This window comes from Neophocaena asiaeorientalis, unplaced genomic scaffold (assembly GCF_003031525.2).
Source record: "Neophocaena asiaeorientalis asiaeorientalis breed wild unplaced genomic scaffold, Neophocaena_asiaeorientalis_V1.1 scaffold166, whole genome shotgun sequence".
Lineage (NCBI taxonomy): Eukaryota > Metazoa > Chordata > Mammalia > Artiodactyla > Phocoenidae > Neophocaena > Neophocaena asiaeorientalis.
The window spans coordinates 2,728,116-2,751,592 of record NW_020174933.1 but is presented as its reverse complement, the minus strand read 5'-3'; the positions used below and the strand labels follow the sequence as shown (position 1 = coordinate 2,751,592).

Genomic DNA, 23,477 nt, shown 5'->3' with positions numbered 1-23,477 from the left:
ATTGTCTTCCCTCTGCCACATTCATGTTCATTTCCAAACCTATAAACATGCCATCCCTGCTTCCTGCCCCAAGATGAACAGAGCTGATAGCTTCAGGCTTATGTGATGCTTTTTCATGGTCTGCTGGACACTGTAGTATATAGAAAGCAACCTTTAGAGTTTCAAGCCCAGCTCCACTTTTTATCAGCTATGCAATAATAATGACATAGTAAGAGTCATTAACATTTACGGGCTGTTTATGTGAAGGATATATGTCTCATTTCATGACTTGTGTGATTTGAGAGTCCCAGCTGTTAACATCTGAAATTTGCTTTCAAACACATTGTTTCATTCTCTTATCACACTTTCTGTGATAAAGGCGGGGCATATTTCTCCGTTTTTCAGAAACAGTCTTGTCCAAAACCCCATAGCTACTTATGAGAGTGAGGACTAAAACCCCAATTTCTTGGCTTTTTTTGTCGTCAACATTAACTTAATCATGTCAAATTCTGGGTGCTTATTAGCTGATAGGACAACCACATCATGGGGTGTCCAAATTAATGCCACACCTGAATTGCCTTTTTTGACTTTAGCTGGAAATGACTGGACCACTGCCGGATTGCCTACCAATCTTTCTATTATACATGTCTCATTAAGCCCTGCTTTTCTTCACATTCCCAGGAAGTGATTTTTTTCCTTTGGTACTTGAAGTACTACTGGTCAGATCATTGGATCTTAACTTTGTTCCTTTTTCAGGAAGAGTTTTCTTTCACCTGTCAGTTCAATAAACAGAATTAGCCAGTGAGTTGGTTTTGGAAAGGAATAGTAAACCCTGAAATAAGCATAATGTCCTTTGGGAAAGAAACCAGATATTGGCAAATTTGCCTTGCGGGTTGCTAGAGCAACCTTTCTGAAGCCTATTAGGAGTAACTCAGTCAAAATAGCTCTGTAGCCTTCATTTAGCTCCTGTTTCTGTATTGAGTACCTAAGACTCTGAACAGTAAGACAGCGCTGGCTTGTAAATTTGCACCCAATGCCAAATTACAAGTTTTCATACATTACTGGTTTGGGTTTTAGATGACCTTCTCTTCTTTCTCATCTTTCCTCACTTTTTGCTGTCTCAATTAAGGAAAGAGTTACTGAACACTTAGGTGCCAGGTACTGTCCTTGGTATTGCTAGGGACAGCGATCAGTTGGTGTAGTCACAGTCTTTTCCTCCAAGAGGCTCAAATAGCTTAGAGCCAGCTGCATTTTATTCCAGCTTTGTTCCACTTTTAGGGAGCACAGAAGGCCATGTTGACAGCAGAGGTGGGTGTCATTGTGATTTGTGGTGAATAACTTGTAACTTTGGTGGGCAGTAAGGGATTTTTTTTTTTTTTTTTGCGGTACGCGGGCCTCTCACTGTTGTGACCTCTCCGGTTGTGGAGCACAGGCTCCGGACGCGCAGGCTCAGTGGCCATGGCTCACGGGCCCAGCCGCTCTGCGGCATGTGGGATCTTCTCGGACCGGGGCACGAACCCGTGTCCCCTGCATCGGCAGGTGGACTCTCAACCACTGTGCCACCAGGGAAGCCCGGCAGTAAGGGATTGATGAAGGTTTTTGAGCAAGGGAAGCAGCTGGTTTAAACTTGTACTTTAGGAAGATGAATCTGGTCGTGGTGCATAGGATGGGTTGGAATGTAGGGTGACCAGGTACAGTCACCCCGGTGGTCGTAATCTCTTACCTTTGTAGGACACTTGATTTTTTACAAAGCATCTTCATATCTGATCCCATTTAACCCGTAAGACAACTCCATGAGGTAGGATGAACAGGTATTGTTATTCTCAGTGTTCATGGATGCAAACTGAAGCTCAGAGAGGATCTGTGATGTCTGGGATGTGTAGTAAGGGCTTGAAGAAAGGGTGGCACTGGGGATGGAAGGTGGGCCCACTGTGAATGCTTTTTTGGTTTTTGGGGGTTCTTTTGGCCATGCCACTTGGCATGTGGAATCTTAGTTCCCTGACCAGGGATCAAACCCATGCCCCCTTTCTGTAGTGGAAGTGTGGAGTCTTAACCACTGGACCACCAGGGAAGTCCATGAATGGCATTTTGGATGCCAGATCTATAGGGCTTGAGATCTGAGTAGATGCTGGTTATCAGGGCGAGTGAGGAGTCAGTTGACACTGAGGTTGTCAGGTCAGGCTTCTGGGAAGGGTGGTGCCATTCACAGAAACAGGGAGATCAGACAGGAAATTTGACAGGTTTGGATTTGGATAATAGATTGAGGGGCAGGTGGGTATTCTAGGGGGCCATCACAGGTGGACACCTTGAAATCTGGGTCTAAGGTTGGAGCCAGTATTTGAGAATTCGAAGGTCGTGGGTGCCTTTGGAGAGTAATTGCGGTAGAGAGGCAGAGGAGGAAACCACAGCGAGAAGACAGGTTGAGCTAGAGCTGCCTGGGGTTGGCGGGGGTGGGGGGGCGGAGTTGGAAGGGAGGAGCAGTGGGAGGTGTGGGTGGCGCTGGTCAAGTGCTCTTCTTTAGGTACAGAGGGAGCCGAGCTGCAAGAGGATTTTGAGGTGGAGGGGGGTGAATTTGAGGAGCTCCCCAAAGAAGACTCTTTTGTACAGGATTAGGTGAAATCACCTGTGAGTGAAAAGGATGAGAAGGATTTGGTGCCAAAATCAAGCAGAGGTTTGGGACAGCAGGTGTGGGAAGTGTTGAGAGTGCCGAGAAAAGGTGAACCAAACAAGAGGCTCCATGTTAGGAATTTTCAGTGACTCCAAACAGCATGGTTTTGTGGCTTTCCAGTAGTTCTTGGAGACCATAAAGTAGGATTGGAAGGAGTAGGCCTTGGGGCTTTTGAGGACCGGGAATTAGGGGAAGTCAAGGGCACAGGGAGAGTTGAGAAGCTCCAGGGTGTTAAGCAGTCATCGGTCCAGAGGTGGAGCAGGGGTGAGGAAAACCCTGTGTGTAGGCTACGTGAGTTCTGGCAGTAGGTGGGAGAGACCGTCAAAGTTAACAGTCTAAATGGCAGTTTGGAATTATTGATGGCTTTCAATTATCAAGCTAAATCTCCTTATTGAGGGGACGCATGCACAGAACCAACGGAGAGCCCTAAAGATGTTCTCCAGCAGGTGGCCTGGCCTTGTTAACACTGGGCTCTTTGCTGCCTGTTTTGCTCATCTTCGAAACAGGAACAACTAGAGCCTACTTTAACCTTGGTGTGGTGCTTTACCAGTGATTCTGTGCTGTGTACAGTGTCCTATTTCATTAAGCATTGTTATTTAATGTAAACATTCTGGGGCAGCATTTTTCAAATGCCTCAAGGTTACAAGCACGTGTTTTATGAGCCCTATTTACTCCCTGTTGTGAGTTAGTATAATTTAGTCTACACTCCCTCTCCACACAAGTTTTCCCCCTTTCATTTTGTAAAGTCCGATTTTCACTTTCTTTAAAGCAGGAATGAAGAAGACCCTGCAGGATGAGATTGACGCCATCCTGCGGGAGAGGATTATGGTGCTTGATGGAGGGATGGGGACCATGATCCAGCGGCACAAGCTGAGTGAAGACGACTTCCGAGGACAAGAATTTAAAGATCACGCCAGGCCCCTGAAAGGCAACAATGACATTTTAAGTATAACTCAGCCTGATGTCATTTACCAAATCCATAAGGTAAAGCATCCCCAGGTTCTTATATTTTCATCCTGTCATTCCGAAAGGCCTTTGGTGTCCTGAGGGCAGACCACTGGGCCAAGTGCTCTGGGGGAGAGAGAAGAAAGGGGTGATTTGTTCGGACAGAGGTGCCTTATTCAGAAAGCAGGTTTTGGGCACCATATAAAAGTCGTATTGAGAATTCAAGATAAGGAAATGAGGAGGGCAGGTTTTCTGCCTTTGAGGCATTTCAACGACAGTGAAAAACCATAAAATCCTGGACAAATTAGGGTTTTTACCTACACTAACTTATTTAAGTCACCACAACAGCCCTGATGAAGTAACACTGAAAGGTAGTTGTTATTCTCATTTTGTAGATTTGGAAACTGAGCACCTCAGAGTTTAAATAACTTGCCTGACGTTACAGAGGTTTACTGACTTGAAAACCCGTGTTCTTTCATGCCATTTTCCTGTCTTTAAAAAAAATGACTAGCCTTGGTCAGGGAACTAAGATCCTGCAAGCTGTGTGGCATGACCAAAAAATAAATAAATTAATAAAAATGGCTAGCCAACATAAAGAAATCAGAAGCAAGTAACTGGGTATTGCTAGGCTTTTAAAATTTAAAAATAAGTGTAGGACTAAATTGTTTCATAGGTTATCATGGGAATTTCATAGGATTATGACTAGAAGAGATAATAAGGTGATTTAATCTGTTTTTCTGGTCTGCATTCAATTTGAAGGACAAACATATTTACCAGGGAAGTGAGAAAGTCTTATCTTTTGGAGAAGGGCATTGTTATAGGTGTTTCAGACTTTTTTTAAAAAAATTGAGGCATAATTGACAAAGAACATAACATTGGTTTCAGGTGTACAATGTCATGATTTGAAATTTGTATATACTGTGAAACGGTCACCATAGTAAGTCTAGCTAACATCTGTTACCCTACACAGTTGCAATTTTTTTTTCCTTGTGATGAGGATTCTTAAGATCTACTTTCTTAGCAACTTTCAAATATACAATACAGTAGTATTAAACATAGTCACCATGTTGTACATTACATCCCCATGACTTATTTATTTTATAACTGGAAGTTTGTACCTTTTGACCCCTTCATCCATTTCCCCTCCCCTCCACCCTCCACCTCTGGCAACCACCTTCTTTCTTTTTTATAGCTCAGTTATATTCCACTGCATATACATATAACATTTCCTTTATTCAGCCATCAGTGGACACTTAGATTGTCTCCATATATTGGCAACTGTAAATAATGCTGCAGTGAACATGGGGGTGCATCTATCTTTTAGAGTTAGTGTTTTTGTTTTCTTTGGATATTACCCAGAAATAGAATTGCTGGATCATATAGTAGTTCTATTTTTAATTTTTGAGGAACGTGCATTCTGTTTTCCATAGTGGCTGCACAGATTTACATTCCTGCCAACAGTGTGAGAGGATTCCCTTTTCTCTACATCCTTGCCAACACTTGTTATTTCTTATTTTTTTGATAATAGGCATTCTGATAGGTGAGAGGTGATATCTTGTGGTTTGTTTTTTTTTTTAAGATGTTGGGGGTAGGAGTTTTTATTAATTAATTAATTTATTTTTGCTGTGTTGGGTCTTCGTTTCTGTGCTAGGGCTTTCTCTAGTTGTAGCAAGCGGGGGCCACTCTTCATCACGGTGCGTGGGCCTCTCACTATTGTGGCCTCTCTTGTTGCGGAGCACAGGCTCCAGATGCGCAGGCTCAGTAGTTGTGGCTCACGGGCCTAGTTGCTCCGTGGCATGTGGGATCTTCCCAGACCAGGGCTCGAACCCGTGTCCCCTGCATTAGCAGGCAGATTCTCAACCACTGCACCACCAGGGAAGCCCGATATCTTGTGGTTTTAATTTGCATTTTCCCTAAATGATTATTGATGTTGAGCATCTTGTCATGTACCTGTTGGCCATCTGTATGTCTTCTTTGGAAAAATGTCTATTCAGATCTTCTGCCCATTTTTTTTTTTTGGCCGTGCTGTGAGGCATGTAGGATCTTAGTTCCCTGAGCAGGGATCGAACCTGCACCCCCTGCAGCGGAAGTGTGGTGTCTTAACCACTGGACCGCCAGGGAAGTCCTGTCTTCTGCCCATTTTTGAATTGGATTGTTTGGATTTTTTTTTGCTACTGTGTTGTATGAGTTCTTTGTGTATTTTGGATATCCTTATCAGACACATGATTTGCAAATATTTTCTCCCATTCAGTAGGTTGCCTTTTCATTTTGTTGATGGTTTCCTTTGCTATGCAGATGCTTTTTAGTTTGATGTAGTCCCACTTATTTATTTTTTGCTTTTGTTGCCTTTCAGACTCTTTTTTTTTTTTTTTAAACATCTTTATTGGGGTATAATTGCTTTACAGACTCTTCTTAAAGAAAAAAAAACTCAAACGAATCAGTGATTAAATGATTCATTGAGGGTGGAAAGGATTCTTCTCTTGGGTGGTCAAGACTTTGTTCTAGATAAGATGCAGAATGGTTTTCATTTGAAGAAGAACTAGGAATGCCTTTCCTTTGGTCATAATGGAAATTGTAGTTACTGGAAGATTTTAAGTTGGTTCTTGAAGAGTTTTGGTTCTACGAGTTTTTCTGCGAGGCCTGAGACTATGTAGTCAAATTGCATTATAAAATTCCAGTATATTGTGGATTGGGAATGCCATCATGGGTATGAATTGCTTGGCGTGGGTACAAACATCAGTTCTTATTATGCAGTTGGTGAAATCACCACCCTCCCCCCAACCCCGGACATCCAGCCCAGCCCATGACGTGTGGCTTTGTCCTTATTCAAGTGGATTATCACTAGAGTATGAGCTTCCTGAGAGCAGGAATTTGGGCCTGCTTTTCACTACTGAATCCCTACTGCCTAAAACAGTATCTTGCACATAGTAAGTCAGTAAGTTTTTTTTAAAAATAAAATTTATTTATTTATTTATTTATTTTTGGCTGCATTGGGTCTTTGTTGCTGCACGCAGGCTTTCACTAGTTGCAGCGAGCAGGGGCTACTCTTCGTTGCGGTGAACGGGCTTCTCGTTGTGGTGGCTTCTCTGGCTGTGGAGCACGGGCTCTAGGAGCATGGGCTTCAGTAGTTGTTGGCCGGGCTCACTAGTTGTGGCTCACAGGCTCTAGAGCGCAGGCTCTGTAGCTGTGGCACACGGACTTAGTTGCTCTGCGGATGTGGGATCTTCCCGGACCAGGGCTCAAACCTTTGTCCCCTGCATTGCCAGGCGGATTCTTAACCACTGCGCAACCAGGGAAGTCCCAGTAAATGTTTTTTGAGGGAATAAATTTTTGTCCTGTGAGTTAGATAGGCATGTAGATAGAACAGCAAGTTTCCCAAGATAGGGACATGAAGCAAAAATGACTGTAAATACCATAAGGTGTAACCTAGCTGTCCCATTCGTGGGGGAACATTGACTAGCTGGAGTTCTCTGGATATAGAGACTGTGTCATGTTCATGGATGAGGAAGGGAAAAAGACTGGGTGATTTTCACACTTAGTTATTTCTAGTGGAGTTACTGACCATAGAGCTGATCCCCTGATACTTAATTTTAATGGAATGGCCAGGTCCTATTTGAAGTATAAGTGTCTGACACTAAGCTTTTTTGATTGTAATGTAAGTGCCTGACATTAAGCTTTTGGTTGCGGAGGCATCGTTTCAGAGGCATCCATGTCAGTAAACACCCTGCCAGCTGTGTGACACATCTGCTAGCTAAACAGCCAGACCAGGAACCAGGCTTCCCCCAGCCATGAAATTCCCTTTTTAGAAAGCCCTGGGTAACCTCGATGAATTACCCTGCTTTTTCCTTCCTGAGCCCTAATTTCTGCTCTTAGGTTTTAAGTTCTCCAATAAAGAGTGAACCCACAAAACCCTAGGCACCCCTGCATTGACCCCAATAAAGGCAGAACCCCTGGTTTTCTCAGTCATTCCTGCCCAACCCCCACCTTCCCCCAGCTACCTCACTGTATGGCCCCGGGCATGCCTGTGAGTAATAAACCTTGTTTTTTTCAAAAGTTCCCTGATGGTTGTTGCTGAGGTGAGTCTTGCAATCATAATAAGAACCAGTAGCTCCAGTGTAGCAGTGGCATTGGCTCGGTCCTGGCTCAGCACAGGCGGTAAGGGCCTATGTGAGTGCATCAGGCATTCCTAGCCCATCACTGTTGGTAGGCTGAGACCAACAGGAACCAATATTTAAAACACCTGTTGGTAGCCTGTGGCCTTGCTGTCATTAATGGCCTCCTTTAATCTTGACAGCTTTCTATTGATTCATGGGAAAACTGAGGAGAAATTAAGTAGCTTGCCCATATCACACGTGTTTTAAATTGGTGAGAATAGGCTTGGAATCTCAGGGTTGTCATATCCAGGGCTCATGAGTGGGATATTGTTCTGGGAAAGAAGGTGGAGAGAAAGGGTAAAGAGCTAGAAGAAACACCTTTTGAACTTTATATTATTTAAAAATTTAAATCTACACACAATTGGAGAAAATTATAATTAGGAATTTAGAAATATTTTTTCCCTAATTATAAAGACAATATGTGTTCATTGTTACAAAAATAAAATGTCTAGCTAGATGCTATAGAAAGCATAAAGGAGAAAATTGAAACCACCTGTAATATTGATACCAAGACATAATTGCCATTCACATATTTTAATTTATATTTCAGTCTAGTTTTCTGTGTTTGGATTTTTAAAATTAAATTGGGAATATTATTGCTTCATACTATTTTATAATTTGCATTTTTTACTTAATACCATGAGCATTAAATATCCTGAGAGATGGTTTTAATAACTTCATAATAATCTATTCTACATATATATCATCATTTACTTAACCTTATTCTTAGGCATTAAGGTTGTTTTCAGTTTTTCTTGCTCTTTGTTGAAAAACTAAATTTTAATTTGTTCTTATAAAACAGAACACATAGATAAGAATAAATTCCCTTTTAACCACTACTCCAAATTTCTATTTTTTCCCCAGAGATAACCACTTATACTAGTTGATGTATGTCTTTCCAGATCATTTGTTATGCATTTATGTATAGGTATATATTACGTATGTACATGTATACATATAGATCTCTGTAGAAAACTCAGTACTATTTGTGTGTATGTATGTTTTAAACTTAATGGTGTCATGGTTCACATATCAGTCAATTTTGTTTTTCTACTCAATACTTTCGGAGATTTTCCGTGTTAGTGTATGTAGATATATGTGCACACTGTTTTTTAGCTGCCACATAGCATGTAATAAAAAGGACATATTATAGTTTATTTAGTCATTTCCCTAGTGATAGATAGTTGGGATGTTTGTGACTTATTATAAATGTGTGAATCTTGGTTTTCATTTCCCAGCTCTTCTGCAAACAGTGTACATCTGCTTAGGTGGGGTTGGGCTTACTCACTATTGGAAAACCAAGAGATTCCAGAATTTTCATCGGATTGAGGTTGAGGTGGTGTCCAAAGAGTGAAACAAGGCAGAAATGTTTCAAACAGGGAGAACCAGAGGGCACCGAGGTCCTCAGGGTTTCGTAAGGGTGCAGATGTGGCTCAGAGGGACCAGGAGCTGTGCACTGAAACAACTGTGGTCAGAATCAAGACTGCAGAGGTAGCGCGCTTCTCAGCAGGGTTCTGACTGTGCTGAAGCAGAGAGCTGGCAAAGGAACAGAAGGAATGTTCCTTGGCCATCGTGCGCCAGAAGCTTGGTGTGTGATCTGGCCACCCGGTGAAGTAGGGTTATACTATTTTCAAATGAGGAAACTGAAACTCAGAGTTTAAGGAACTTGACTCAATTCATACCGCAAGTGAACTTTGTCTGAATTCAAGTTCTGTGCTTATTTATTCATATCACAGGCCTTTCTATGAAATCCTTAGGTCTTTTTGCATCCCCAGCCTCTATCTATTACAGTGCCTTGCGCTTAGTAAGTGGTCAAAAGATGTTTGGTGGCCTTGGTGAGGAAAAGACTAGTTTATTGTTGGGGGACAGGGATTCTAAAACTCATAGCATTGACATTACTTTCTCTCGTGGCAGGATTACTTGCTGGCTGGGGCAGATATCATTGAAACAAATACTTTTAGCAGCACTGCTATTGCCCAAGCTGACTATGGCCTCGAACACTTGGTAAGGATTTCATTTTTCCTTGTATCTAAGATATTCATGAGCATTTGCTGCATTGGTAATTGCTAGTGAGAAACCAGTCAAAGCTGCAGAGTCAAGCTAATGCCTAGTTATCTATTATTGGTGGTCAGATGGGGAAAATGGTTAGAATCGCTTCTGCTTATACACACAACAGCCCATTCATTTTCCAGCTGGTTTCTTTATGGGCAAGTAATAATCAAATAAAAACGATACTCATTATGCAGTGACTTGAATAAAAGCATAATGATTGGCCATGTGCACAGTTCTGTGTCATGGCTCACGGGCCCAGCCGCTCTGCGGCATGTGGGATCTTCCCGGACCGGGGCACGAACCCGCGTCCCCTGCATCGGCAGGCGGACTCTCAACCACTGCGCCACCAGGGAAGCCCTTTCCACAATTTTTTTAAGAAAGGAAACCAAATCTGTCACCCAACTTAAAAAGGCTTCACAGGGGCTTCCCTGGTGGCGCAGTGGTTGAGAGTCCGCCTGCCGATGCAGGGGACGCGGGTTCGTGCCCCGGTCCGGGAAGATCCCACATGCCGCAGAGCGGCTGGGCCCGTGAGCCATGGCCGCCGAGCCTGCGCGTCCGGAGCCTGTGCTCCGCAACGGGAGAGGCCACAACAGTGAGAGGCCCGCGTACTGCAAAAAAAAAAAAAAAAAATTGTGGAAAAATACATGTAACATAAAATTTACTATTTTAACCAATTTTAAGTGTACAGTTCAGTGTCATTAAGTACATTCACATTGTTGTGCTACCGTTACCACCATCTGTCCATGGAACTCTTTTCACCTTGTAGAACTTAAACTCTGTACCCATTAAACAATAATTCCCAATTTTCCCTTCCACCTCAGCCCTTAGAAACCACCATTCTACTTTCTGTCTCTATGAATTTAACTCCCCTAGCTACCTTATCTGAGTGGATCATACAGTTTTTGTCTTTTTGTGACTTATCTTGTTTCACTTAGTTTAATGTCCCTAAGGTTCACTGATGTTGTAGCATCTATCAGAATATCGTACTCTTTCGAGGTTGAATAATATTCCACCGTATGGATATGCCACATTTTGTTTATTCATTCATCCGCTGAGGGACATGGGCTGATTCCACCTTTTGGCTCCTGTGAACAGTGTTACTATGAGCACGGTGTACAGAGAATCTGTTCTTCATCCCTGCTTTCATTTCCTTTGAGTATCTATACATAACCAGAAGTAGAGTTGCCGAATTATACACTAATTCAATGTTTAATTTTTTGCGAAACCACCATACTGTTTTCCACAGTGGCTGCATCATTTTGTATACCCACCAATAGTGTACAAGTTTCCAGTTTTTACATATCTTTGCCAGCATTTGTTTTGTTTTTGTTTTTTCCTGATAGTAGGCATCCTAGTGGGTGTGGGGTAAAGGATTTCATTTCTTTTTAGTCAACAGGATGCTTCCATATTCAAGTTTTGTAAATGGTTAATGATGAAAATATATGGTAGATGCTGAGGTCCCCATTTCTGGGTGGGAGGTCCCCATTTCTGGGTGAGATTTTTCCAGAACTTGCCTCTGTGTTCATGCACGTAGTCCTGAGTTCTCTGACACTGTTGTCCCTTATGGTGATGGGGCTTTGTGAAATTACTTGCCTTGTGGGTCATCAAGGGAATTATTTGAGGGCAGGAGTTGGCAGATGTTTTCCGTTAAGGGCCAGACAGTAAGTATTTTAAGCTTTGTTGGCTAGTACTGTCTCTTTTGCAACTACTCAACGCTAGCATTATAGTGCAAAAGCAGCAACAGATAATACGTAAATGAATGGGCTTGAGTGTTTTTCGGTAAAACTTGCTGGCACTACTTTGTATGTTTCTGCATGCTTGCTTTATTTCCTAGTGAGAGGGTTCATGGCCCTTCTCCAAATTCTCAAGAGTTTCATAATCTACAAAAACTTGAGACCCACTGATTCCCACCATTGTACGGTGTAGGAAGCCAGGACCTGGAGGAGTTCCTAAGGGAACCACCCGGGCAGGTAGTGACAGAGCTGGTTTTAGAACCCAGGTCTTCTGTCTCTGAAGCCCCTGCTTTTTCCATTACTATGCTTTTTTCTAACTCAGAATATTTCACTACATCAGCTTATTCTGACATGCCAGACGTCCAGAGATTGCCCTTTTTGCCAGCTGGCTCATGGTTCTGTGGAAGACCGTAAAAGCAGTTCCCAAAGACTCTTGCTTTTCCTGTTGCCCTCAAGGCTGGGGCCGCTGGTAGGCCTTTTTGACTAAGATTTCATTCAGACCTCAAACTAATTCACTCCACCTTTCCTTACTGAATAAAACTGTGCTTTAGAAGGTCATGAATTCCTTATTTTATGGAGGGAAATAAGGACAAACTAACATTTGCAGTTGATGTGTTAGGCCTACAGGATGAACAAGTGCTCTGCGGGAGTGGCCAGAAAAGCAGCTGAGGAGATAACTCTCCAGACAGGTAAGGAACAGTTTTTTTTTTTTTTTTTTTTTTTTTTTTTTTACAAAGATGTTTCCTTTGACATCCTCAGCTATAATATACTGTCCTTACTGCCCCTTTTCCTTTCACAACAGTTGGCCTACAGCAGCACTGCAGACACCATCACGTACTTGTTTTTAAGTTACTTCTCTGCAGTTTCATAGTCAAGCATTCAGTGTCCCTCTGAATTGACTCTGTTTCCTTGGGCCTTGGGCTCAGGGTTTACGCTGTGTTTACTCTGCTGGGTGTTTTATCCTAACTTTGTAGCTAGAACTGTGACTTCCTTGTACACTTACAGCTAAAATGATTTGTCTCCCTTTGGAAGTACGTCTTTTGGTTATTGAGGCACAGCTGTTTTGGTTACATTGGTGATCATTAAGATATTTGATCTTCTCGCTTGAAAGCTTCCCTCACCCCTGTGATTTTGCCTTATTTAGGTAAAGAGAGATTGTCTTTTGAGCGTCTTCTACTTTATACCACTAGTGTCTTTGAAGGCGCTGTGTAGCACACAAAGAGGGTGGCATGAGAATCAGTCTTACTGGGATTTGAAAAGTGCCTCCTTGAAATAACTAGCCTCCTGGCTGGCTCCATAAGAACACTTGGGCACCAGCTCAGGGGAGGCTTTGAGGGTGGGAAAGGAATGGAAGAAATACATGAAGCCCCGTAAGATTTGGAAACGTGAAATTATTGCCGACAGGGAAGATGTAAAGCAAAATTGTTGGGAAGTTAGACACAGCATACTGATGAAGACTGAAGCAATTTATAGGCGCTCCATTTCTGAGAGATAATGTTGAAATCGGAAGGGCATAGACTGTTGCCCCAACAAAGTCACAGGTCAGAGGCTATCAAACCAGCTAAAGCAGGGAAAGACAAGGACGTTTTTCTTACACCCACGTTATTGTTCAGCTTTGGGGAAGATAAAGAATATCGGGGCTTGTAAGCTGTTCAAAGGCTGGGCTATCAGCTAGTGGGTAGTTTGCTCCAGTTAGATGGTAAAGCATAACCACCTGGTTAAAACCACCAAAGGTGATGAGCACTACGGCCCTGCCTGTGTTCCCATATGTAAGAAACACAATATCTCCGGCTCCGTTAGAAGCACCTAGACTCTAGCCTAGAGGAAAGCTTATTAAAACATTCATGAAAGAGTTTTAATGTGAGATTTGATCTGCTTCATACTTGAACTTCAGGCTTCATAATTGTTAATCGTGATTTATTATTTTCCCCCAGCAAAGGCCCTGCAGTACAGCAGTGGAGAGCATTTCAAGATCAATGCTACTGTGAAGAACTTTTGCAAAACCTATGTTCACGACCTTCAGGGTTTCTTAAGATTAGGGAGAGAGAGCATTTGTTCAAGCATAGCTATGGTGATAGAAAAGGATTGCTAACTGAAATTCTTTGAAACCACATGTGTGAGAATTCAGAGTTTTTTGGGTTGGCTTGGCGGTAACATGTGCACATACTTTATATTTCTTAATTTCCTCAGTGGGATCCAGGACAGCCTCATAATCAAACATCTGTTTGCAGTAAAATCTATGAATCTTCCACTAAGTGAGGTAAAGACTATAAATAGCCTCTTGTAGTTTAGGAGAGGTCAAGTTTTGTTGTCAAATGAATTAAGGAAAATGGGGCTTTTGCGCTTTTTGGATTTCAGAGTTACGGACAAAGGATTGTATACCTGTGTTCTAGGGGAAATCTGATAGCGTATTAACTTATGAGCTGTTTAGAGATTTCACACTTGTTTTTCTTTTCCTAAAGGAATTAAGAGGTATGTGGCAGGAGCTCTGGGTCCAACTAACAAGACACTCTCTGTGTCCCCATCTGTGGAAAGACCAGATTACAGGAACATCAGTGAGTATGAGATATAATCATTGACCTTGGGCAAGTACCTCTGTGTTTCAGTAATCTATAAATCTGTAAAATGGGGCCAATACCAGCATCTACTTACGGATCATTGTGACTTAAGGGCTTACAGCAGTCCCTGGAATGTAGTAGACATTAAAATAAAAAGTGCGCTAGTATTAGTCATAGTATTAGTATTACTCATTCTGAGCCTGCTTTCAAAGGTGCATGTTGTTGTGTTTGGGCTTCTTTATGAGCTGCGGAAATGAAACCAATCAAAATAAAACTTTAAACTGAGAAGTTGAACAAATAGATACCAGGCCTTGCTCAGTTATAGAATAACCCACTAGACTCCCACTTTATTTATCAGAAAGCAGTCTAAGCTATATATGCATGCCAGCATTGTAAACGTTGTAAACCACCATCTATAAGCATACTTGCATTGAGAGTGTATGAAAAGCCTAGAAATCTAGGTCAATTTCTTAAGCATCAGACTACAAAAAAAACAAAAAGTATTAAATGATCAGAGCAGAATAGTAATGATGCTACGCGTGGTAATGAGTTCTGTGTAGGAGACAAGTTCAGGCAAGTGTGGATTGTAGGTTTTGGTGACAGATTCCACACTTTCCACCGGGGGTTGCTCATTCTGGGCTGACGTGTGGCAGTGAGGAGCTAATGTTTCCTGTCTCTTGTGCCGAATAGGATGAAGTAGGCTTCTCTATTGAATATATGAGCATCTTTTCTTTCTTGGGTGAGAGATCAAATGGGGAGAGGGGTGACCTCTCAGATGGAAGTAGACATTTCTAGAAAAAATTTTATCTAGGAGTGATTAGACACTTTTGTGTTTGAGAGTGAAATTGTCCCCAGGCAGGTTTCTTCTCTGACAGAGTTGGTGTCAGAGGGCAGGAGCAAAATCTACAGGACCACAGACTTTTACCCTAGAGGGTGTGAGAGAATGTGATGCAACCGGTGTTGTATCCAGATCAGTGTGACACATTTCTCCTGTTGTTCCTCACGCTCATTCCTGAATTGATTAACACCATCCCCGGAAAGATCTATATTAAAGATCTTAAAAGTAAGAGCCAGGACTCAAGAAATCAAACACCTTTCCACCCAGCCACTCATTCTTGGCTCACACATGGGAAGTGAGCCCATGTGCTAAGTGTTTAGGAGCATCTGTGTTCAATTTGCTGGTTTAACTTGCATCACTGCCATGTTTCTTACAAAAGGTGGTGTTGCCCTTAAATTATGCATTATAAACCAGCAGTGGTCAGTTCACCTGGCACCAGGCCTGAACTCAGCGTGTCCTGGGCTTTCAGAGGATGTCCATGACTAATGTCCTGAGTGTGGTTTGTTTTTTGCAGCATTTGATGAACTCGTTGAAGCATACAAAGAGCAGGCCAAAGGGCTTCTGGATGGTGGGGTTGATATCTTACTCATTGAAACTATTTTTGATACTGCCAATGCCAAGGTGAGTTAAAGGAGAAAAAAGGGGCGGGGCTGGGCTGGGGTGCATCCCCTAAAGTAGTGAGGAGACTGTAATAGCCATTATTAAGGTTAAAGCAAATTCCTTGATTTCATTTTCTTTTTTTTTTTTTTTTACATCTTATTGGAGTATAATTGCTTTACAATGGTGTGTTAGTTTCTGCTTTATAACAAAGTGAATCAGTTATACATATACATATGTTCCCATATCTCTTCTCTCTTGTGTCTCCCTCCCTCTTATGTAGTGTCCTTCTTTGTCTCTTCTAATAGTCTTTATTTTAAAGTCTGTTTTGTCTGATATGAGAATTGCTACTCCAGCTTTCTTTTGGTTTCCATTTGCGTGGAATATCTTTTTCCATCCCCTTACTTTCAGTCTGTATATGTCTCTAGGTCTGAAGTGGGTCTCTTGTAGACAGAATATATATGGGTCTTGTTTTTGTATCCATTCAGCCAGTCTGTGTCTTTTTTCTTTTTTTTTATGCGGTACGCGGGCCTCTCACTGTTGTGGCTTTCTCCCATTGCGGAGCTCAGGCTCCGGATGCGCAGGCTCAGCGGCCATGGCTCACGGGCCCAGCCACTCCGCGGCATGTGGGATCTTCCCAGACTGGGGCATGAACCCGTGTCCCCTGCATCAGCAGGCGGATTCTCAACCACTGTGCCAGCAGGGAAGCCCCCGGTCTGTGTCTTTTGTTGGGAGCATTTAATACATTTATATTTAAGGTAATTTAGCTGTTTGATATTACGTGGAGCTGTGAGGTCTCTTGTGGACCAGTGTCCTGAAGTTGGCTCTCCCACCTCAGAGGCACAGCACTGACTCCTGGCTGCAGCACCAAGAGCCTTTCATCCACAGGGCTCTGAATAAAAGGGAGAAAAAGTAGAAAGAAAGAAGAAAGAAAGAGGATAAAAGAAAAGAAAATAAAGGTAAAATAAAATAAAGTTATTAAGATAAAAAAATAATTATTAAGAAAAAAATTTTTTTAAAAAGTAAAAGAAAGGGACGGATAGAACCCTAGGACAAGTGGTGAAAGCAAAGCTATACAAAATCTCACACAGACGCATACACATACACACTCTGAAAAAGAGGAAAAGGGGAAAAAATAATAAATCTTGCTCTCAAAGTCCACCTCCTCAATTTGGGATGATTCGTTGTCTACTCAGGTATTCCAGAGATGCAGGGTACATCAAGTTGATTGTGGAGATTTAATCCGCTGCTCCTGAGGCTGCTGGGAGAGATTTCCCTTTCTATTCTTTGTTCGCACAGCTCCCGGGGTTCAGCTTTGGATTTGGACCCGCCTCTGAGTATAGGTCGCCGGAGGGCGTCTGTTCTTCGCTCAGACAGGACGGGGTTAAAGGAGCCGCTGATTCGGGGGCTCCGGCTCACTCAGGCCTGGGGGAGGGGGGGCACAGATGCGGGGCGAGCCTGCGGCGGCAGAGGCTGGCGTGATGTTGCACCAGCCTGAGGTGCGGTGCGTTCTCCTGGGGAAGTTGTCCCTGGATCCTGGGACCCTGGCAGTGGTGGGCTGCATAGATTCCCAGGAAGGGTGGTGTGGAGAGTGACCTGTGCTTGCACACAGGCTTCTTGGTGGCAGCAGCAGTAGCCTTAGCATCTCATGCCTGTCTCTGGGGTCCGCACTTTTAGCTGCGGCTTGTGCCCATCTCTGGAGCTCCTTTAAGCAGCGCTCTTAATCCCCTCTCCTTGCGCACCAGGAAACAGAGAGGGAAGAAAAAGTCTCTTGCCTCCTCGGCAGGTCCAGTCTTTTTCCCGGACTCCCTCCCGGCTAGCTGTGGTGCACTAGCCCCCTGCAGGTTGTGTTCATGCCGCCAACCCCAGTCCTCTCCCTGCGCTCTTACGGAAGCCTGAGCCTCAGCTCCCAGCACCGCCCGCCCCGGCGGGTGAGCAGACAAGCCTCTCAGGCTGGTAAGTGCCGGTTGGCACCGATCCTCTGTGTGGAAATCTCTCCGCTTTGCCCTCCGCACCCCTGTAGCTGCGCTCTCCTCCATGGCTCCAAAGCTCCGCTCCTCCACCACCCGCAGTCTCCGCCCGCGAAGGGGCTTCTGGTGTGTGGAAACCTTTTCTCCTTCACGGCTCCCTCCCAGTGGTGCAGGTCCCGTCCATATTTTTAATTTATTTTATTTATTTTTGCTGTGTTGGGTCTTCGTTTCTGTGCGAGGGCTTTCTCTAGTTGCGGCAAGTGGGGGCCACTCTTCATCGCAGTGCGCGGGCCTCTCACTGTCACGGCCTCTCTTGTTGCGGAGCACAGGCTCCAGACGCACAGGCTCAGTAGTTGTGGCTCACGGGCCTAGTTGCTCCACGGCTTGTGGGATCCTCCCAGACCAGGGCTTGAACCCGTGTCCCCTGCATTAGCAGGCAGACTCTCAACCACTGCGCCACCAGGGAAACCCCCATCCCTATTCTTTTGTCTCTGTTTTTTCTTTTGCCTTACCCAGGTACGTGGGGAGTTTCTTGCCTTTTGGGAGGTCTGAGGTCTTCTACCGGCGTTCAGTAGATGTTCTGTAGGAATTGTTCCACGTGTAGATGTATTTCTGGTGTATCTGTGGGGAGGAAGGTGATCTCCCCGTCTTACTCTTCCGCCATCTTCTTCGCCAAGCCCATTTTATTCTTGAATATTTCTTAACTAAGTCCAGTAGAATGAAGGAAACTTCAAAAGGTTATGTTTATAACTTTTAAACAATGTTTTCTTAATTATGAAAGTAAATATTTTCATATATAGCTACCATATATACATAGATGGATAGGTAATAAATATATACACATGGTTCTAAAATTCAAAAGACACAGAAATGGGAATTCCCTGGCGGTCCAGTGGTTAGGACTTGGTGCTTTCACTGCCAAGGGCCCGGGTCCCATCCCTGGTTTGGGAACTAAGATCCCGCAAGCCGTGCTGCTTGGCCAGAAAAGAAAAAAAAAAGACACATAAATGTATGGAGTAAAAAGTAAATATCCTCCTGTTTCCTATTCCCTGGGTATTCGTCCGTCTTCCCCAGGGACCACTGCTCTCACTGGTGTGAGGGTCCTGACAGCGATTCCATGCAGATAAAAGTGTGCGTGACGCGTGTGCATATGTGTATGTGATTATATTCTTTGTACATGTACAAAGTTACATAAGTCTGTCGAATAAAAAGTAGATATCCTCATACATACGTTTTTGCACAGTATCTCTGAAGATAAATTTCTACAAGTGAAATTGCAAGGTTTGAAGGGTCTGGGCACGGTTAATTTTGATTTTTAGTGTCAAATTCCCTCTAAGATTGTACTCATTTATCCTCCAGTCAGCAAGCAGTGCACAGTAGTGCTGCTTTCACCACACCTCTCTGTTGAACTTTTTGATCTTTTCCAATCTGATAGCTGAAAAATACTACCTCACTGTAGTTTTAATTTGTGCTGTCGGCCCTCCGTGTCGGTGAGTTCCGATGTGGAATAGCCTTGAGCATTGGAGGACCTTGGTGTCTGGTCCCGGAACTTAATAAAACATGGACGGTACAGATTGACATGGGATTTGTGCCTTTACAACCCATTCAAATTCATCCTCTTTTTTGCAATGACATACACTGTTGGTTCATATACCTACCATGTATATATGAGGCTGTGGAAAGCAGAGGCTTCTTATTTATCTATTTTTAATTTTGACTGAGCAAAAGAAGAAAGAGTAGCTCTTCAGCCCTTCCTCAGAGGAAGTATTAGTTCATGGAGGGACTTTCAGTCAGCATTTGTTTTGTTGAAACATGTACAGTGTTACCCTTGGGAAAGGGGCCCTGGGGTTGTGTGTTAACAGGAGGATGTATTTCTCCTTCTCCTCCCCAGAGAACGTGATGTGTATCTTATCTGAAGAGGTCTGGGTAAGGGAGCATTCTGATCAGCCATTTAGGCTGACCTGTGTCACAGTCTCTCAGAAACAAAGGTGTCCTTTTTCTCCCTGACAGGCAGCCTTGTTTGCAGTCCACAAACTTTTTGAAGAGGAGTATGCTCCCCGGCCTATCCTTGTAAGTTCTCAAATATTTGCATGATGAATTTTGGTTTTTATTAATACTGTCATTTTGAGGGTGGGGTTTTTGTTTTCCTGCCATGGAACTATTGATAGTATCTTTTAGGAACCAGCTGCTTGCTTGATTCACCTCCCTTCTTCTACCACCTCTAGATCAATAGCAGTCTTATCCGTGGAAATGTACAGAAAATGAATGTAGCGGTGGTTTGTGGAAGGCAGGCTATTCCAAAGAAGCCTGGCTGAACTGGTCCCCCGAAGCCAAAGGCTCACTCTCGTTAGGGCCCGAGGGCAGATGGACTGGTGTGCTGACCGTGAAGCATCCAACACCAGAGACAGCATGCTGCCAATTCATTAATGCAACAGGCAGGCCCCCATTGCTTGGTGAGAATAGAATAGAGTCAGACAGGGGTGTTAGATGAATCAGATGTTGAACAGCAGGAGACCAGGATAACCTGAGGTATCTGTGGGGAAGTCTTCTCCAGTGGGACTGGAGGTGTGAATCTTAAAGCTTTTTTGGACACTGGTTTTGTCTCCGTGACTTTCCCTTTTCTCTGTTTCTGTGGCTTTCCAACCCCTCCCCTGGGCACTTGGCATTCATCTGTTGTGACCGTTAAAGAAAACAGTGCTGCCTTGGAGTTTGAGTGCCACAGTTCTCTTCCTTGTAAAAAAACAAAGAAAGTCAGCTTGCTCATTTTATTTTGTTTCTGTGACTGTATTCATAACTCAAGTCTATGCTGTTGACAGAGTTTACTTTGTTCAATTCAGATTTCAGGGACAATTGTTGATAAAAGTGGGCGGACTCTCTCTGGCCAGACCGGGGAGGCGTTTGTCATCAGCGTGTCTCATGCAGACCCACTCTGGTGAGTGATCATTCTTTTCTGACTCTATTCCTTTTGGGGGGATCTTCTGATGACTACAGACTGTGACCCAGGAGGGGATTGCTTCTCTATATTTCTATGGTACCACTTGTATGAGATGTTGTCTTTCCTTGAAGTACATTCTGACTGCCCTGAGGACGTCAGAAGACACTGCCTAAATGGGTCGATTTGAGGGAGAGGGAGAGTTCTCATACACCCTGGGCCCACCAGAAAGTTGCCTTTTTGTCTGTAAGTGTCCCCCTTATAGTTTAAGACTGGCTTGGCCTGCTAACAACACTTTAAATCTATTATCAGCACTTAAAAATTTTGCAAGGTGTTTTCACTCCCTGCTTGTGGAACAACCAGAAGTAGTGTAGTTTGAAATAAGGTGGGAATTCTAAAGCTCAGATATTTATCTTTAAAATTAACATGGCTTTTACATTCTAGTTTGTAACATCTATTTTTCTGATCAAAATGGTTTAAATTCTGTACCATGAGTGAGATGGAAGCTCCAAGAGTCTATACAGTTTCCTCCTGTGCCTTTTCCGTGCACGTTCTACTCCTGCCTGGAGGCCATGCCTGCCCTGCAGGGTCACCCCGCCACGTGAGCCTTTCAGACCCATCTCTAGGGTCCTCTCTGGGGACCCTTCCCTCTCTTACCAGCCCAGGTCGATGTTCTTCTCAGAGCACTCTATTCACTGTTATTATAGCCTTGGCCATAAAAATAAGAGTCATAGATATTTATTGAGAGTTTGCTGTGTGCCAGGCTTGGTTCTAAGTGCTTTATGAGAGTTCTTTCTTTTAATTTTGGCAACAATACCTTGAGGAAGCTTCTCCTCTTCAGATCTTTTGCTTATTGTTTTAGTTGGGTGGTTTTCTTATTGTTGAGTTTGAAAAATTAAAGAAAATATTTTGGATACTGTATATGTGTTTTGCAAATATTTGTTCCTAGTCCGTGACTTGTCTTCTCATGCTCCTAACCATGTCTTTTGCGGAGCAGAAGTTTGTAATTTTAGTGAAGTCCAGCTTATCATTTTTTTTTCTTTCTTTCTTTCATGGATCCTACTTCTGGTGTTGTATCTAAAAACTCATCTCCAAACCCATGGACACCTAGATTTTTCTCCTATGTAATCGTTATATATATATTTATATCTTTAATAGTTTTGCAACGTGCAATTAGATCTGTGATCCATTTTGCGTTAATTTTTATGAAAGATGTAAGATCTTTGTCTAGATTAATGTATTCAGATGTGAATGTCCAGTTGTTCCAGTACTGTTGGTTGAAAATACAATCCTTTCTCCATTGGATTGCCTTTGCTCGTTTGTCAAAGATTAGTTGACTGTATTTGTGTGATTCTGTTCCTGGACTCTATTCAGCACCATTGATCTGTTTGTGCTCTCTCATCAATACCAGAGATTCCGTTAGCTTTTCAGTGAGTGTTGAAGTCGAGTAGTACCAGTGTTTTGACTTTGTTCTTCTACGGTGGCTAATTGTATTAGCTATTCTGGGTTGTTTGCTTCATCATGTAAACTTTAGAATCAGTTTGTTGATATCCACAAAATAACTTGCTGGAATTTTTACTGGCATTTTGTAAATGTATATAAAATTGGGAAGAATCGACATCTTAACTATATTGTCTTCCTGTTGATGAACATCGGATAGATCTCCATTTATTTAGATCTGCCTTGATTTCTTTCATCAGAGTTTTGTAGTTATACACAAGTATTTCATTTATTTTGGTGCCATTGTAAATAATGTGTTTTGTATTTCAAATTTCAATTGCTTATTGCTGGTATATAGGTAAACAGTTGACTTTTGTATATGAAGCTTGTGCTTTACAACCTTGGTTCTAAGAATTTTTTAGATGATTCTTTAGAACAGATAGTCTTATCTGTGAACAAAGACAAATTTATTTCTTCCTTTCCAATCTGTATACCTTTTATTTTCCATCTTCTCTTATTGCCTCACCTAGGACTCCCAGCATGATGTTTAGCAAGAGGTGAAAGTGGGCATCCTTGTCTTGTTCCCAATCTTGCGGGGAAAGCATCTAGTTCTGTATCATTAAGTATTATGTTAGCTATAGGTTTTTTATAGACCTTCTTTATCAAGCGAGGAAGTTCCCCTCTATTCCTAGTTTACTAAAAGTTTTTATCAGGAATGGGAGTTGGGTATTTGTTTGTTAAATAAACCTTTTATTTTGGAATAATTTCAGATTTACAGAAAAGTTGCAAAGATAGTACAGAGAATTCCCATATGCTCTTCATCTAGTTTTTTCTAATGAGACATCTTGCATTAACTGTGGTACTTTTGTCAAAACTAAAAGTATATTACTATTAACTAACTCCTGACTTTATTCTGGTTTCAGGTTTTTCCACTAATGTCCTTTCTCTGTTCCAGGATCTAATCTAGTATATCACATTGCACTTAGAAATCATAGTAAAAGAAAAAAAGTAAAATGTGAAAAAATAAAAGATGACATAGTCCTGTCACTTCATAGTTAATTCTTGAATTCCTGAAGACTTCACCAGCTCCCACTGAGTGTGATTTTGGAGGGGTTTTAGCAGCTCTGCTTTGATCTATTTTATTTTAGTCTGCAGTAAGTTTCATTTGCAAAACAGAGAGCCCCTTGGTTACAAATTAATATATAAGAGGACAAATTCTAAGTGCAAGGTCACGTTGCAGTTCAGTTGGAGCAAGGACTGAGTCTTGGTCTTCAAGACCCCCAAAGTGGCTTCCATGTGCCATTAATGTTCCTTCTACCTCCAAGATTTTCCTTTTTTTTTCTCTTAATTATTGCTTTTCAGTGTTTATCAGCAGTGGTAGTTTGCAGACATTTCTGTTTCATGGTATACCATTAACTAAACGGTGAACTTATTTAAGGAGTCACATCCGTAGGCAGCATCTAATGTTGGAGACATGGGCAGAAATATTTAGTGTTGCAGGGAGCTTCAGTGAGGTGGCTTTGACTGGAGCTGAATAAACTTGCTTTGAATCAGGAGACTTACTATCTGCTTGGTTTTAAATGTACTCCTTTCTTTATCATAACTTTTTAT

The 23,477-nt window shown here is 42.6% G+C and overlaps 1 protein-coding gene across 4 annotated transcripts in view; it reads left to right on the top strand.

The window, feature by feature from the left end:
• The window catches only part of MTR (5-methyltetrahydrofolate-homocysteine methyltransferase), a 111,375-nt gene that overhangs the window by 5,501 nt on the left and 82,397 nt on the right, over positions 1–23,477 (top strand). For 2 of the 4 annotated variants that reach the window (XM_024761480.1, XM_024761478.1), the window contains exons 2-8: positions 3,420–3,631; positions 9,661–9,750; positions 12,151–12,220; positions 13,994–14,086; positions 15,442–15,548; positions 19,505–19,564; positions 20,332–20,426. In XM_024761480.1, coding sequence (XP_024617248.1) covers positions 3,420–3,631; positions 9,661–9,750; positions 12,151–12,220; positions 13,994–14,086; positions 15,442–15,548; positions 19,505–19,564; positions 20,332–20,426 — 727 coding nt within the window. Of the gene's footprint in view, positions 1–3,416; positions 3,632–9,660; positions 9,751–12,150; positions 12,221–13,993; positions 14,087–15,441; positions 15,549–19,504; positions 19,565–20,331; positions 20,427–23,477 lie in introns of all 4 variants that reach the window. The other 2 variants (XM_024761479.1, XM_024761481.1) reach the window with 1 other exon arrangement.